Genomic DNA, 16,029 nt, shown 5'->3' with positions numbered 1-16,029 from the left:
CCTCCTTGTTGGGCTGGATATCTAGGTCTAGTTTTGTGCTCTGTATACTTTATGTTTTCCAACATTAAAACAAAGGAGACAAATCTGTAAATGGTATTTCACCACCCTAAGTTTTACAGATCCACTGGCACTAATAAGAGATGGAAAGTTAAGCCCATAACAGCCCAGGAATAATCTCAACATACAATGAATATCTAGGCAAGTCTGGTGAGGAAAGCCAAGCTCATCACAGGATTGCTCTAATAGATTCTATCTCTAGATCTCTCCACCAGACATCCAACAACTTCAAGGAGGTTAAAACACAGGTAGAGTCTGTGCAGGGCACTACAAAGCAGACAAAAGGAGAAGTGTATTTCCTGGTAGCCACAGATAAAGCAACCTTTCTCACGTACTATCCAGATGCCTTTTTACCTACCCAGCCCTACCTATTTCTCATCCCAAGACAGATGGCACTCACACTCTGATGGCAGGGTTCCAGCTTGGGGTCAAAAACATTAACTTGGATTCGAGAATTCAAAGTAGCAGTGTCGTTCGCATCACCGCTGTGACCCAAGACACTTGAGAGTCTGTCAGAAATCAAGGCAATCTGTGCTGGCACATCTGCAAGAAAGCAACAGGAGAAGACGAGAGTCAGGACAGAAGGCATGAAGGATTTACAACTCCACATAACAGGAAGAACAAGTGAAATATATACTCTAATTGATCAGAACCCAAATTATGCAATAAAAACCTTTAATGAGCAACAAATGTCAGCTGGAACATAGTGATCATCACCCTCATTTTAGAAGACAACATTATTTTTTCCTCGCAGTACTACTATGAACACACATCAAGAACCATTTTTCACACCAAAAAGGAAAAGTCTTCAAAAGGCAGGGGTTCAGGTCACCAGGCAAGTCCAGGAACAAAGCTGCCAATCTTGGCAAAGATGCGTGTGGTAGCGAGCAATCATCACAAAGCTGCAGACCTGAAGTTCCCAACTCAAGCACAGGAATTATGTTAGACATGAAAAAAATATATGTATTCATAGCTGGAAGGATACAGATCTGAGAAGGCTGCAGTCTTCAGGTACCAGGGGCAAGTAACTACTGCCATTGCTTTGGCTACCATTAGCTACATTTTATTATGTAGCTTTTGTAGCAGTCAGTTATGGGTAATTATAGCTTGCCTTCCTCCATACCTTCATATTTAGCCTGGTCCACAATCAGCATCCTTAGTTCAGCCAGTTCGGCCTTCAGCTGCTCAACAGGCTCTTTGGAATGGCTGGTCTCCACTTTTGTTTCATCTAGACACATAAGAGAGCAATGCAATACGTTATTCCTACTTCTGTGCATTACATCAGTTTATGAAATGTATTCAACAGCCTTTGCATACGCTTGCTGCAAAAGCAGAATTTATATACTTTTCTATAAACTGTCACAGACCCCAAACCATCAATCCTTCACACACGCAGCTTTGTTTTTACATTCCAGATGTACTACTTGATTAATCATTTATCAGTTTATGCCTCATTTCAGAACAGAATTCAGTTTTTAGAGACAAATACAGGAAAAAAAAAAGTCTCCTTTCCGAGTTTCCTTCCTACTTGCTTCAGCACTCTGCCCCACACAGAACACTTGTCGTCTTCCAAAGACTGGAAGCAGAATCTCAAAATACAGAAACATTGCAATGCAAACATACTATGTCATCAGCTGCTCCTCCAGCCCGACACCATCTTCAGATGTTACATGTTGCTTTATTTTGTTTGAAAGAAGAAATGAAAGGCAATTCCTTTTACCACTAGAAAAGGAGTGCCACCACCAAGAAGCCGCCACAGCGCAGCCCCAAAAACCACCCAGTGCAGTTTGTTAGACAGGAAGAGCGTCTCGTACATGGGCCAGAAATAGCTCAACCATGAACAAGAGAAGTAAATGACAAGGTTAAAATTTATAATTGTTATAAACGCATTGTAAAGCAACAGTGAGTGCTGAGTCACTTTTATGTGCGAGAACGAGCACTAACGAACGGGGCAGGTTTAGAGCTGACCAGTACTCAATCCTGCCCTAAATCCCGTGCCAAAGCCCCAGGGATGGATCAGGACGCAGGGGACAGCAGGGGATATAGAAGAGGCTGGTCAGGATGCAGGGGACACGGATCAGGCTGTGCCACTAGAGGTCACTGGCAATTCAGAGACTCCTGCAGAGCTCTGGCCGCCCAGCAGGATCCTGCTGATCCCATGAAGGGATTCTTCACTTCTGCCGGTTGCCAGGACAACCTCCGCAGCCAGGCTGCTGCATTCCGCGCTTCTGTCACGGCTCTTCCGAGCCGCAGCATCCTCAGAAAGCTTCAAACGTCCGGAGTGCCCTGAGCAGGAGTCCATTGCAGACATATCCCTGTACAGGGGTGTATTTACTGCCACCGTGCTGTGGGAACAACCTCTGTTCACCAGCCTGACCTTTCATTTTGTACAAACCTGCGCTGAGGACGTTGCCCATTTTAAGCTGCAAGGGTTTGAAAAAACCCACTTGCTGAAAGAGATAGGATTGTTCATTAAATAACTATTCCACACACGTTGCGCTGCTAATGGGGCTGCAGGGATGGAATCTGAAATTGGTGGGGGCCCTCCCGCCCACAGACATGTAAGCTATGAACACGATCCATTTGTTGCTGGCTTCGTTCCTAGCCCCTCCTGTCTCCCCAGCTCTCAGCCACGCACAGTAATCTGTTCTTAAAAAGGCACGAGGGTGAGTTCAGACAGCTCCAGTGCCATTACACGAGGGACGGACACAGGTTCACACCCCAGGCTAGCTGGAGCTGACAGGCACTCACTGCAAACGCTGATTCATCCCGATGTACTGGAGCTAGATTTAAATCAGCTAGCTCAGGCCTCATCTGCAGCCTCAGCACTGCACAGCTCCACACGGACTGCAGAAATCCCACTCAGGCAGGAAAGGCGGAGAAAATAATTACAGCAGTAACTATTTAATACCTCAAGAAGACATAAAGAGCACACACATACATATACACATCATTTCCATATAGATTAAAGACCTAATCAGCTGAAACTTTTTGAGAGTTTTTCAATTTATGAGAGCATCAATGGAAACATTAACATTTCTTCAAGCTCATCTGTAAGTAAAATTGTCTTACCTTGTAACATTTTCTCTTTCATAGCACAACAGGCCTGTATATACGTCGAGTACAAGTTTGAGGGTATTTTATCAGCTCTATAATAAAAAGAAAGAGACACTTAATATACCATATAAGCATATTCAAACTTCATCTTTATTAAATATAAGTAGAAAGAACAGCTATGCTATGAAAAATAATTACAGAGGCTCCAAAAAATACAGAGCATCTGAATTATTATTTTTTTTTTTTTAAAACATCACTTGGCATAAGGGCCAGAAATTTATATCCAAGGCTTTCATAGCAAGCATTATAGAAGTATAACACACACTACGCACGGTATACACATGCATTAATACCTATTTCACATATAATATATCTAAGTCACATAACTTACATTCCTATGTGATCATGAGTATTTACACTTCTAAAATGCTAATGTGGAAGAGATCAAAGTTTGACCTCCAATGCTTGCTGGTAAGGAAGAATAATTTAGCAGCTTCTCTTAAAACTTTTAAGTATTTTTTTAAAAAGATGATTTTTTTTGTCAGACTGGAATTACAGGGCAGGATTGAATGTCTCATTTGTAAAAGGCAGCATTGAGCATTTTTTCTCCATGATGGGTTACAGAGGAATTACTGGATGTAAACCAAAGCGCTCTCTGCAAGGCAGAACAGAGCTTTTAAACATGCACACAGGACAAGCCTGAGTTCTGAGAGGGGCTGCAAGCTCCTGAAACATTACCCTGTTGTCCCTTAAGAACAGCTCAAGAAGCATTATCACACATTTAATTTCCATCTTCCCCTTCTCCCATATCCTCACCCACAGAGGGGGGAGCTTTACACAGTGAGGCTCATCTTCCTATTGAAATTTTGTATTCAGCAGCATCCTCCAAAGTTTGCATGAAAATTTACCTGGCCGGCAGTCAGAGGGCTACGTGGTACTCCTTCTAGATAATAGTTTTATCCATGGATATTGGACTAATTACAGAACTGGAGACATTCACCCATACAGATAAGCTACTGCATCCCCAGCCTGCAAGCCACAAACGAGTCTGGCCACGAAGCCCTGCCAAAAGGGTTAGCCAAGAGGCAGCATTCCGTAAACAAGGTGTCAAAGCTTCCGGTAATCTAATGGAAAGCCAAACGTTCCGAAGACAAAGTCCAGAAAACAACGCTGGGGAGTCTCAATACCTTTTTAAAGAATCTATAAAAGCCATGCACACATCCGGGGTTTTAGGGAGCTGCAAGAGAAAAGCAGGCAGGTTAGGTGCAAATCACCCCTCTACAAACACACTTCTAGGTGGAAGGGTCCAAAAAGAAAAAAAGTACTAACCACACGTGGCCTGAGCAAAGCAGGAAGGAACCAGGAAATGTAATATGGTCGCCTGAAAATACTGAGAAAGAAAATAAAAGACAGCAAAATATTAACAAACGCCAGAGCTGTAACATGCCATTTCATTACCTCAAAAATTAACCTGGTTCCTGCAAATAAAAAAATACTTATGGTGGCACGAATAACCACAATCAAATCAGGTTCAGATTAGCTAATAATTATTCATTTATTTATTTAATTATAGTATTATAGTAATTGTGGACTTCTCTTGCAGGTGTGCATAAGCCTATTTATTCTCTGCAGAAATAGCCTCACTTTAGATGACTACGGAGGAAGTGAGTAACATGGGAAGAATTTCCTAAATCCTCCTTTGCCGACTTCCTCAATTTTTCTTGTTTTGTTATTTTGATTTGGACTTGGCTTTTTTTTTTTCCCCATTATTATCGAAGTTAAAAGCAAGAAGAATTGAGAAGCACACAGTACCTGGCTTCTATCACAGATGTTGGGATCTTCCTTGTATTTTCAAATATCTGAAGGGCTTTTTCAACGTCACGAAGCGCCTGGCCCTGGGGCTGGCTCACAAGCAACAATGAGAGAAAGATATTGTGAGAAATCAAGGATGACAGCAAACTTCCCTGCTTGTTCTTTCAGGGTTAGTAATAGCTGTCTGTGCTGCGAAGCGACCGAACAAATGCAATTGAATAACGAGAACTACCTGATAAGCAGAGTAAAACTGCAGGATAAAGAAACCCAGACCTGAAGCGTCAGCCTGCCCTGGGAAGGCTGTTACGCATAACAGCTCTTCTGGGTCAGCCCAAAAGTCCGTGTAGTTCTGTACCCAACTCCTACACTGACTGCAGCAGATACTCCTGTTCAACATCATTGTTTATTTAGTAGTCCCTCATGGGGACAATATCTTTTCTGTTCTGACTTTGTTTTATTGTTATTCCGTATTACTTCATACACTTGGAATTAAGACTCATAATCTTCACTTCCAGCCCGTGCTGCTAGAACTACACTCCAGGCAGAAGGAATGCTGCCACAGGTGTCTCGTGTTTGAGCCGTGAGACATCTGAAGACTGCAACAACCTGTGCCAATTTCTTACCTACCAAACAGACAAGTCAGTCTATCAGCAGAGCTAATGCAGAGCCATTTCCTGCAAACCTGTCTTCTGCCTCTCCCCATCTCACTAACCTCATTTCCCCCCACCATACAACACCATTAGGTTGTCCTTCGTCCCTTAAATCCCCACCAACGGAATCGTCCATTATTTTCTACATCCCACAGCACAGGATGGGCAAGAGGGAGCTGGCACTTTACTGGTTTCAAACAGCACGTTGCTACCTGGGTGATTAACATAGGTGCTGCTTGGCCAGTAGCTGGCTGGCTAATCATTGAGCTCCTCTGCAGCCTGTCTCCAGAAACACTCATTAGGATCTGTTTGTCCTCTGTGCAGGTCTAATTTTCATGAAATCTGGGGAAAGTTTCCATATTTATGACCTCTTGTCCAACTTTAAGACAGAGGAATTAGATTTGGCAGCATGCTCAAACTTGGTAGGAATAACAGACAGGGAATAACAGGCCTAACAGGAATAACAGACCTAAGCCTCCACAGGAAAAAGAGCATAATTGGTGAGAGAACTGTTGGATGGGTGACCAGTACCTGCATGGCTTCATCCGTGGAAGACAAGTCTTCATAGAGCCCCATATCTTCTATAGCAACCTGTGTGGTGTTACATAAAGATGGACGTTGTCACAACACGGTTAATATTTTGACAGATCCAGAAAGACGTCTTTTCTAAAGGGACAATTTTTACTAACCTTGAGGTCAGCCAGTCTGGTTTTAGCCAGAGTGATATACTCCAAGAGAATAGATCGATGTTTTGATGGCACAAAAGGCGGGTACATAATATGGACCTGAAATGTAAAATTCAAAACATGATTTGCCATTTTTACAGGAGATGACTGTAAAATTCTGGTTTACTTTTACACTCAATTACCTCAAGTACTCCCCCAAGACATTATTGCTCGTTTTAAGAAAAGCCAGTTTCATGGCAACTGACATGCTAATTTTCCCCAACAACAACAAACAGACTAAATCACTGAAGTGCTTCAATATAACTCTACGGAAGGAATTCTCCCTCTTGTCAAGGAAATAAAAGAATCTTGTTCTTGTTTATTTCAGGGAGAAAAGGTTTTGACCAGTGTGTCGGAAGCAATGCAATTACTGTAACAACACTAATAGTATGCTCAAAGGCACATGGCACAAATACGTTTATTTTGGAGCAGTTCTGGAGCAGTCTGAAAAACCATCTCTACCAGCAGCTTCCCACCTTCAAGTACGGGGCTACTTCAAAGGGCACAAGCTCTGACAAGAACTCGAAGAGGAAGACCAGAGCTTTCTTACTGCTCCCGTGTTGACCACCAGCACTCCCAAAGGAAGCCTGAAACAGAAAATATCACAGCTCAGCCTTTCAGCGTGGAGAGAATCAGCATCCCAGCACTGCACTAAACTCAGTGCACAAATCCCAGGCATCTATTGCAGACATCTGCTTTGCGCCAAGAGTATCCTCCTGGAGAAAAGTCTCCAGAGAAAGTTTTTAGAAGTCTCCACAGGAGTTTCTTTCAGTTTCTTTTTCCAGTTTCCAGACAGCCTGCCATGTCACATTCAAAATTCCTTCAGATGCACTACCATGGGTACAGTCAGGGGAGTTAAACAAGGCAAAACCAAAATGCACCAAAGGATTGAGGTTCATCAGGGCACCATAGTTTTGGAAGTGTATCTGGGCACTCTAAGAAGAATAAGCCAGTCAGACACTACACAAAATAGAACCAGTTTACCTTTGATACATCCTAAACACTTTATCAGCAAAGGCTGAGCTTAGATTTGCAAACTCACACAAAGGAATTTACAGGTTTAAATTATGCGGAGATTTGCATACCTTAAATACCTACATGTTTACAACTAAAAGCTAATTAGCAATTATCTATAAGGTCAAACACATCAATTACAGCTGCACGCAAACATCCAGGAAATAGGAAGGCTTCATGTGCAATAACCCACAACTTACGCAATCACAACACTGCTGGTTATCAAGATACTGAAAGACATCCAAGAATATGATTAGAATAGGAATTACGTGTCTGCGTTCCTGACAAATAACTAGAGGAGGCAAGATGGACTTGGAAGATGAAAGAAGGGAAGACCAGGGAAAGCCAAGTAAATATATTCTTTGCAGACACAAAGGCAGTAATAAATATTATTCCTAATACCAATATAATCACTTATTACTTTATTTTTTTCCTTGTTTTGTTGTTAGATTCTTGGTTATCTTGTCTGAAACTAGTTGTTTTTTTCTGTGCAGCGAAACCTTCCTTAAGTGCAGGTTTCTCACACACTTAACCAAAGATTACCACTCAGGCCTCGTTTAGTCTTACCTTAAACCATTCAGAGTACGGCATGAACACAGCAGGGCCCTCGAGGGCAGCCTGACGAGCTATCAGGAACGCAGTGATCATATTTTCCATATCGTAATTCTCGAAAGCCTTTATCAGGAGATGGCTCAGTAGATCTAGAAACATAAACAGTAACCTCAAACTTTGCTCTTGACAATTGTGCTACAATTCTACAGTAAATGAAGACAAATATCTGATAACACATCTGTCCAAAAGGGACATGCACTGCAGCTTAGAGAACCTTTGGGCCTCGCTTATATTTTTCATGTGCTTTCAGTGGTCAAATACTTCAGGATTTCCACTTGCAAGAATCACAGGGAGTCCAGCAATGACACAATCAGTAAGAAACCCTATCAAACAAGGTCTGTTAGCAAAAGTGAGATAGCAGAACTAAGCTTCAGTAATCACTACTCCAAATAATCATGAAGGTAATTATCAAATAATCATTCTTAGCTGTACATTAAATTATAGAAGTGTCAGACACAAGGCCTGGCATTCACATCACGGCTGACATAGAATACTTGAATGCAGAGGGTGAGTTCCTGCTCTTTCCCCTACAGAAATCTCCAAAGGGCAGTTAGGAACTTGCTACTGCACCGTTCAGGATGTTTTCTCTGTTCAGTATCTGAGAAGCAACAAGCATGTGTTATCTCGCAGGCTTGCCAATACCTACGTACCTTTGAACAACTGCTCAGCTTCAGCCTGACAGACCACCAGCGTGGAAACACAGGACAGGACATGCTGCCAATTCACTTCGTGTGTTTCCAGGACTTGCTGTAGCTGGCAGATCGACTCCTTTGCACTGAACGCCACAAACAGCTGGAAGAGAGTGACAGCAGTTCACTTTAGCTATGGCATGCAGCCACCTGTAAGGGTGAAATGCGCTGTCAAGATTAACACACAGATGCCTTTTGCATAACTTTTGGAAAAGCTATCTCGTGTGCACCTTTTGCATCAGCTTGCCAGGGCCAGACATTATTCTGGCTTGGAATCAGCACTGGCTAAAATACACAGGAGCACTCCAGCTCTTTCAGAAGCAACGTCATATTCTGTAACAGTGAAAATTCACATCTTCAGATATCTTTGTTCTCATTAGGAGCTTTGCACAAACGTCCCCTTAGTACTTCAGGCTTTGTCCTGCCTGCAGCTCCTGGCAGCTAGTTCAGATTCTGCGACTGTAATGCGTTATATTTAAATAATTCCATTTCAGATATTTCGATGAATACAAAAGCAACATAATAACGTGCTCTTTGTAAAACCAAGAAGACATACTTTGCGATACAAGGTAGTGAGCAGCGAACAAGTCCTTGTAAAACTCCACTCTCTCTGCATATGGATGGCATCAGACACTATATCCAGAAAAAGAATATAATAGTTACCTCTTCAGCAATAGAATTTAAAATACACCTAAAACGCAGAACTTCACCACACAAGATTTCTCTTTAGCTTTCACAGCCACATACATTAAAAACTGCCTGCTGAAATCCTTTGTCTCCTATTCATCTTTGGAACACAGACTGTGTGAACACGACTGTGCCATTTCACCACAGCACTGTCATCTCTAAGCTGTTCTTGAGATCACACATTCATCGGCCAACATAATGCAGAGAAAAACAGCACGGAATCATCTTTTCCCTCAGTGATCTCTTTCAGCTGGAAGCCAGCAACAGTGACATCGCTCTCCCACCCTGCAGGTGAGCGGCTTTGTATCAGAGCTCAGTGTGGTATTTCACCAGAGATTTTGCAGCCCAAATGTATTTCTTCCTGAAAACATCAAGCTTCACAGTTAACAATCATGGATTAGAAGCCTTCTTGCATTTCTGTCTGATCTACCAAAACAAAATGAACAACAGACACCCAACCAGCAGAGAAAGGCTATGTTTTGCACTTAAAGAGAAACACATAGGGCCACGTTATTTTAGCCCCAAGCTTTCTCTGCAGTACCAGCTCTCCCACACAGCTCCTCCTTTGGCTAAAACTACTCCCAGAGGCCACAGTTCTCCCATGTCTGCTCCATAAAGGCTGCTAGTAGATGTTATTCCAAATACCTGCTCATGAGCCACTGGCTAAAGCTCTATCTGAAGGCCCTGATTTTCCACCTAAGGGTTTCTCTTGAACTACAGCCCTCTAAAACCCAAACTTCCCATCTTTTCTGGCAACATGCAGGTAGGGAAGGAAGCAGGGAGTCAGGCAGTTTCACTGTGCTTGGTTTGCAGGCTGGACTCCATTCAGTGAGGTCTGGGTGGGATGGAGCTCCAAACCCACCACAATAACAAACCCTCGGGGCACTTAGTGCTCCCCGTGTACTCCTACCTTTCAACAAGGGGTTGTAGGTAAGAACCTCAGTCAGGGTGTGTCTAAAAAACTGCTGCAAGGAATCCGGATGAACTGCACTTCCATACATTGACACACTGAACACATTCAGCCTATAAATGACAAGGAAATATTCTGAAACAATGCGCAGGAAATATGATCAACCAGGTGCTGATTAGGGTGAATGATTCATTTTTTTTCTACACCTACGCTCATCAAAATGCCAGAGATATATACTTTTTTTTTAATGTATTTTTAAAAATCTGTCAGTTACTCAACATTATTAAGCTATCAGATTTACAAACTTGAGTCAAATGCATACCCCTGCACAGGTCAGGACTGAAGGCTAACAAGTACAAAGCAATCAGACAAAATGGGTCTAAAAATGGAAATTTGAGGAGATGACGGCACCTTCCCAGAGCTCCTGCTAAGAAGCAGAGTGAGCAAACTTGAGAGAGGAAACTCATCACATGCTGAAGTGCTCCAAGATCGGTTCTGAGACTGCCAGAATGCCCTTTCCTATCTCACGCTTACCTTTCTACTTGCAATTTCACTTGTGAATACTTTATTAGAGAGAACACAAAACACAAACAGGGCTGGGGGGAGGGAATAGACATTTATCCAATCTCACTAACAAGCATAACAGTGGATAAAAAAAACTACTCCTGACATTATTAAGAGGAACTGCGTTTCTTACCAGAACCTCATAGCTTGCAGCGCGGAGACATCCTCCTGCTTCTCTTTACCAACAGCATCAAGCACCCCTGGTACCCCAAAGTAAAGACACAAAGATGCAATGAGAAATGGAAGGAGCTGTGACCCCAAACAGCTAAGAAGGTGACCCCATTAGGGAAGTGTGCCATTCAGCAGCATTAAATTCTTACGAAAACTACTCAGAAGTAACACAGAGACTCAGAAACTATTAACATCAACCTTGAACCACTTTAAAAGCATTCCCAAAAACGTGCTAACAATTAAGCCATCCAAAAACGCACAAAAAGTAATATTTAATTTCCAAATCTAATCCTAGCCGTGCAGTGCAAACACTGCAAGGCTGCACTAGAGAGAAGTCTGGAGACGGATTTGCACAGGCAAGCTCTGTGTTAACAACCTCCTGAAACAATGGTCTTCACCACCCTCAACAAAGAGAGCACGCTGCTGTGAATGGCACTTATTTGTGACAGCAGAGGGACTTCACATTACATTGCCTTAGCAGCACTCCTTCAAAAGCGAGACCTGCCCCAAAAAGGCTCGTAGAGGTCGAAGAGGTGGGCAGCTGGCACAACACATGGTCCTGACCAGACTACTCAAAGCCCACATACTGAGAGATCCTCTGCTTTACAGGCTGCAGCAGCAGTGGTTTTGTTTCTTGTTCCACGCTACCTGCAAAAGTCTCCTCTTTAACCACAAAAAAGTTTGGTTTTCACTAGGATTTAATCATTAGGACCTTCTCAGTGATGCACTCTGAAAAGGAAACTACCAAATTGAGGCAGCAAAACGGGCGTCCCTCACATTTCTGTTGTAAGGCAGCCCACAGCGCATGGGAGGAACATTCTCCTCCCCTGCTGAGGAATACTTTAAGGTTAAGCAGGGGAGAACAGAGAAAAGGAGATAAACTCTACTTAGCCTCAGGCACGGGAGTTCAATTTAGCATGATCATTACTATGAAGCACGGTGCTCCCAGCCTGTCCTCCTCATGTGAACGTCTCCATTAATTGTGAATTATTTTATATAAAGCACCCTAATGTTCTTCAAAGCCGCTGACAAGCTAAGTAAAACCCCCCAAAGGCGACCCAAAAGCACACACTCACAAGAACACTTAATTCAGAACTTCCAATACATTTTTGAACAGACTGCAAGGCAGGCAGTGGCAGCACAGGCTGCGTGAATGTGAAGGTCAGATGAAGAGCAGGTTAGCACCGACTCCAGCCTGACTGCCAGCCGCCTGCTTCACTTCCCCAGAATCCCTCCAGTCCTGTGTTTATGAGGGTTATTTTTCAAGTGCCAACACCATTAAAGGGTCACCTGAGATGGGAGTCGTACATACTAAATAATAAAGCACTTCTCTTACAGCTTTCCCTTTTTAGAACTGCTCAGCGAGGTCTGTAAGGCAGCTCTGTCTCCAGACAACGCCTTCTGCCAGACGTGGGTAAGGGATCAGGCCGGCGATACCCACACGGAGAGGTGCAGAAGGACAGTCCCCATGTTGTGTCCTGGTTTTCAGTCATTTTACAACAGACAAAAAGCACTGATTTCTGCAGTAGCACTGAGCATGCTGCTGGAACATGCCAGCAAGAAAAGGGGTAAAGCGCTGTCACTAAGGAGACAGGGAAGTAAGAACACCCACGCAGCCAGATTAGACGAATACAATGGCCTAGAGCACGTGAGGAGGTGTAAGTGAATGCTTCCCCTGCAGACAAAACAGCACAGCAGAACCAGCAGCTTACTGTGAAGATCGTCTGTGACACAAGGCAAAGAAAACCACCTTCTTGTGTGTTCAGTCTTTCCGCAACAGGATTTGTAACGCCGATCAGGCACTACTACACTTGAGCTCTCAGCAGCAGCATCACCACCTCCCAGGCCAAAACAGGTACGTTGTCCATGGGACAGTTGAACGCTGGCTGTTTAAAGACTAAGCATGCACATTATAATCTTTGCTCCACATCGAAAAAAAAAATAAATCAGGTTTCACAAACCATTAGTCTGCAAATCCAAACAGCAAGCCAGCAAAATAGCTTGCTTGCACATAACTTGGTAAATTCAAAGTTGAATTTAATAAGCAGAAAAAATGATCCTAGTTTAACCTCTGAGCTACAACGGATTGGATTGTTTCCAATCAAACTTGTTAAAAATCAGCTCCGATATCTTTACCTGGTGCTGCAGCTGGGAGGATCAAAAATGAACTAGCATAAAAAGCAAGAAATTATCTTTGGTGTTAGAAGACACTCACTTTACAAGAGCAAAGGAAAAAACAGAAGCACAGAGAATCAGTGACATAAATACAACACAGGCAAAGCATCCCAGAGAGAGGACTGCTCTGAGTCCTTAGGTGATTTAGTAACGAGCAAGGAACTTAAGCCTAGCAAACAGCAGTGACTGCACAAAGTTACAAATCACAAGAACACTTACATGTCAGCATTCTTTGTAAAACAGCACGACAGATCTGTTCAGAATAGACAAATTAAGAATTTAGTGTTTAAAACAGCTACAATTATATGTAGGAAAAGTAAACTGAGTCAAACAAGAAGGTTTTGTCTCTCTTAAATTAAAGCTTAACTTTTACCTCAGGCTCTAATGCAGAACAGATACAACAGGCAGACAGGCAAGCATTTTCCATGCCTCATTTACAAACAGGAAAAAAAGAGCAATCAAGGTGAACCCAAGGAAGCCAAAAAGCCTCTGACAAGTTACCTAGGAGAAATTCTCTTTAAAGACGTCTCTAGTTTCACCATTTCTTCCTTACCCACTGCAGTAAATGGGCCATTGCCTTTTCTTTGTTACTCTAAACTCAGATTTATTTACACTCAAAGGCAGAGACATATAAAATGCAACTAGTTTTTTAAACAACCATCTCTAATGTTTAATTTTGTCCTTACATTGGGGACCTTCTTGAATTCACACCTCCTTCCCAGCTCTGAAGTTTGCTGAAAGCCATTCTGAAGAAATGTGATCGCAAAGTCTGCAAATCAAGAAGGAACGAGTGTTTCAGCATCCCCTTACGACAAAAACCTCTTGCTCTTCTGCCTTCCCGTCTCAGTCCCCCAAGGGGACTGGTGTCTGAAAAGCATCACTCCCTGAACAGCACAGTCAGCAAGACTGCTCAATGCTCAGTTTTTCTCTTGGACTAAAATTACTCTCGGGCAAAAAGGACCTGGAACAGTCAATGACAAGAAGCACAGAAATGTACAGGATTATAAAGACCAGGCAGTTTACAGGTGTCACACACTTTTACCATCGCAGAGCTCAGGTGAATTGTACCTGACCCGCCGCACTGGCCCAAAGGCCAGGCTGCAGCCCTTCAAGCAATCTTATGCGGGAAACAATTTGCTAAATTCACCAAATATATTTCCCTCATTGAAAGAACGTAAGAAAACGCAAAGCGAGGTCCCATTTTTTAAACCCCAGCTTCTGACTTGCGAGCCTGTGCTGCAGGCCAGCAGTCGGACCCCGCTTCGCAGTGCCCAGCTCAGTGCCTTGCCTGAGAGAACGCGCCCGGCGAGCTCCGCGTCCTGCGAGGGCTCCTCCGCCTGCTCACACAGAGCACGAAGGCTGCCGCACAGCCACTCCACCACGGCAGGGGCGTCAGGGTTGCTGAGAACAAACAAAAGCACGTTCAGTTCAATCCTTTCTATGCTTTGTGATGCTTGGTTATTTTTTTGCCCCACCATCCCCTTGGACTTAGGAAAGAGACATCTGCGTAGGACTCTGCGCTATATGAGGCAGTTCATTTCTTTTCATTGTAAAAGCCAACGAGAGCTTTATTTGCTTCATAATAAGATAAGAAAAAATACACGTGAAACTGAGTGTTCAAGTATTTGAGTATTAATCATATCTGAGATTAAGGTATTTCAATTTTAAAACTTATTTTAGAATATTTTAGTTCTGATTTCTAAAATACTTGGAGAAAAATGCTTTCCAAAAATAAAAATAAAAACCAAGCTCTCTCTCTCTGGTTTCCTTAAAATACAGCGAGCACTGAAGGCTTTTTTCCCCGTCTCATTAACAGACAAGTAAATTGGCATCATCGAAGGCTGTATCAAAGATCATTGTAATATTCCTTTGACACCGTAAGAAAACATCCTGAGGTTCTGAAAGAGTAACTGATTTTGTTAGCTCCGTATTGGGAAAAATAAATAAATTCTTAGAATAACTTCTCCGGAGATTAACTCTGCCTCACTTTATTGCAACACCGGCTTTGAGACGACAGAAGCAGGCCGTTTATGCGAAGCAAGCCTTCTCACCGAGACCCACACTAATTTTCACTGGCTACACAGCAGTTTCCGCAGGGCATGTCCAGACGAACCGAAAGAGCTGGGTTCCTGCGTCCTTCCCCACCCTGCGCGGTACCTGCCCGCTGTGCAGCCAGCTGTGCCAGTGAAACTGAGTGAAATAAACATCAGCCAGCAGGGGCTGCAGTGGTGGTTCTTGCCCAACCGTTTGCTTCACACCCCAGCTGACTGAGCGGCCACCAGACAAGCAGCCACCGTACCCTGAACTGTGCTAATTAACCCAGAGTAACCTCTCAAACCCTGGGTAACTTCTTAAATCCTGCTAATCTGATCACCTGCAAGCATCTGACTATATTCATAGTCCAGAATACTCATGACTAATCCCCGATTACATTTCAATAGGCTTTAAGCGATTAAATATATCTGCAAACCCCTAAACCTCTGCTCACCTCTCCAGCAGCTCTCCCAGTCCAATGATGTTGCCTCTGTGCAGGTGCCACATGGCTTCCAGCACTGGAAGGTCCTAGCAAGAACGTCACAATTAGGCCCCAGTGCACATTTCACACTTAACAACGTTTTGATAAGATAACCTATATAGAAAAAAGGAAACTAAACTTCATTCATTCAAAGTTATCAATTCTGTGTTCCATTCATAAGTATGTCCGCCTTTGTCTCCCTGGAATAATCCTAATTTTGCATATTCAGAGGAGCAGCGGCTATCCTAGAAAACGGGGGGTAGTACTACATTTCAGGTCTTGTTAATTCAGAACCAGAAACTGCTCAGAGAATTATCACTCGGTCTTGTAACTCTTCAGTAGTTTCTGTGGAACAGGTTTGCTGCTCTCAAATCCATTTCCCCAGAGGAGA

The 16,029-nt window shown here is 43.1% G+C and overlaps 1 protein-coding gene across 9 annotated transcripts in view; it reads right to left on the bottom strand.

Annotated features, from left to right (window-relative positions):
• Window positions 1-16,029, bottom strand: part of FANCA (FA complementation group A) — a 34,936-nt gene that overhangs the window by 14,470 nt on the left and 4,437 nt on the right. For all 9 annotated transcript variants that reach the window (XR_013938256.1, XR_013938257.1, XR_013938258.1 and 6 more), the window contains exons 6-23: window positions 15,612-15,685; window positions 14,412-14,524; window positions 13,810-13,892; window positions 13,343-13,376; window positions 10,911-10,977; window positions 10,214-10,326; window positions 9,173-9,249; window positions 8,578-8,719; window positions 7,883-8,016; window positions 6,778-6,888; window positions 6,266-6,361; window positions 6,108-6,167; window positions 4,927-5,015; window positions 4,444-4,504; window positions 4,302-4,351; window positions 3,130-3,206; window positions 1,181-1,285; window positions 458-600 (exon numbers count right to left, since the gene is read on the bottom strand). Coding sequence is in view for 3 of the 9 variants with exons in the window: in XM_080552142.1 (XP_080408268.1) it covers window positions 458-600; window positions 1,181-1,285; window positions 3,130-3,206; window positions 4,302-4,351; window positions 4,444-4,504; window positions 4,927-5,015; window positions 6,108-6,167; window positions 6,266-6,361; window positions 6,778-6,888; window positions 7,883-8,016; window positions 8,578-8,719; window positions 9,173-9,249; window positions 10,214-10,326; window positions 10,911-10,977; window positions 13,343-13,376; window positions 13,810-13,892; window positions 14,412-14,524; window positions 15,612-15,685 (1,629 nt within the window). In the remaining 6 variants the exon portion in view is untranslated. The remainder of the gene's footprint in view (window positions 1-457; window positions 601-1,180; window positions 1,286-3,129; window positions 3,207-4,301; window positions 4,352-4,443; window positions 4,505-4,926; window positions 5,016-6,107; window positions 6,168-6,265; window positions 6,362-6,777; window positions 6,889-7,882; window positions 8,017-8,577; window positions 8,720-9,172; window positions 9,250-10,213; window positions 10,327-10,910; window positions 10,978-13,342; window positions 13,377-13,809; window positions 13,893-14,411; window positions 14,525-15,611; window positions 15,686-16,029) is intronic.

This window comes from Anser brachyrhynchus (genome assembly GCF_964034855.1).
Source record: "Anser brachyrhynchus genome assembly, chromosome: 12".
Taxonomy (NCBI): domain Eukaryota; kingdom Metazoa; phylum Chordata; class Aves; order Anseriformes; family Anatidae; genus Anser; species Anser brachyrhynchus.
Note: the sequence above shows the minus strand (reverse complement) of the source record. Positions and strands in the feature narration are given on the sequence as shown.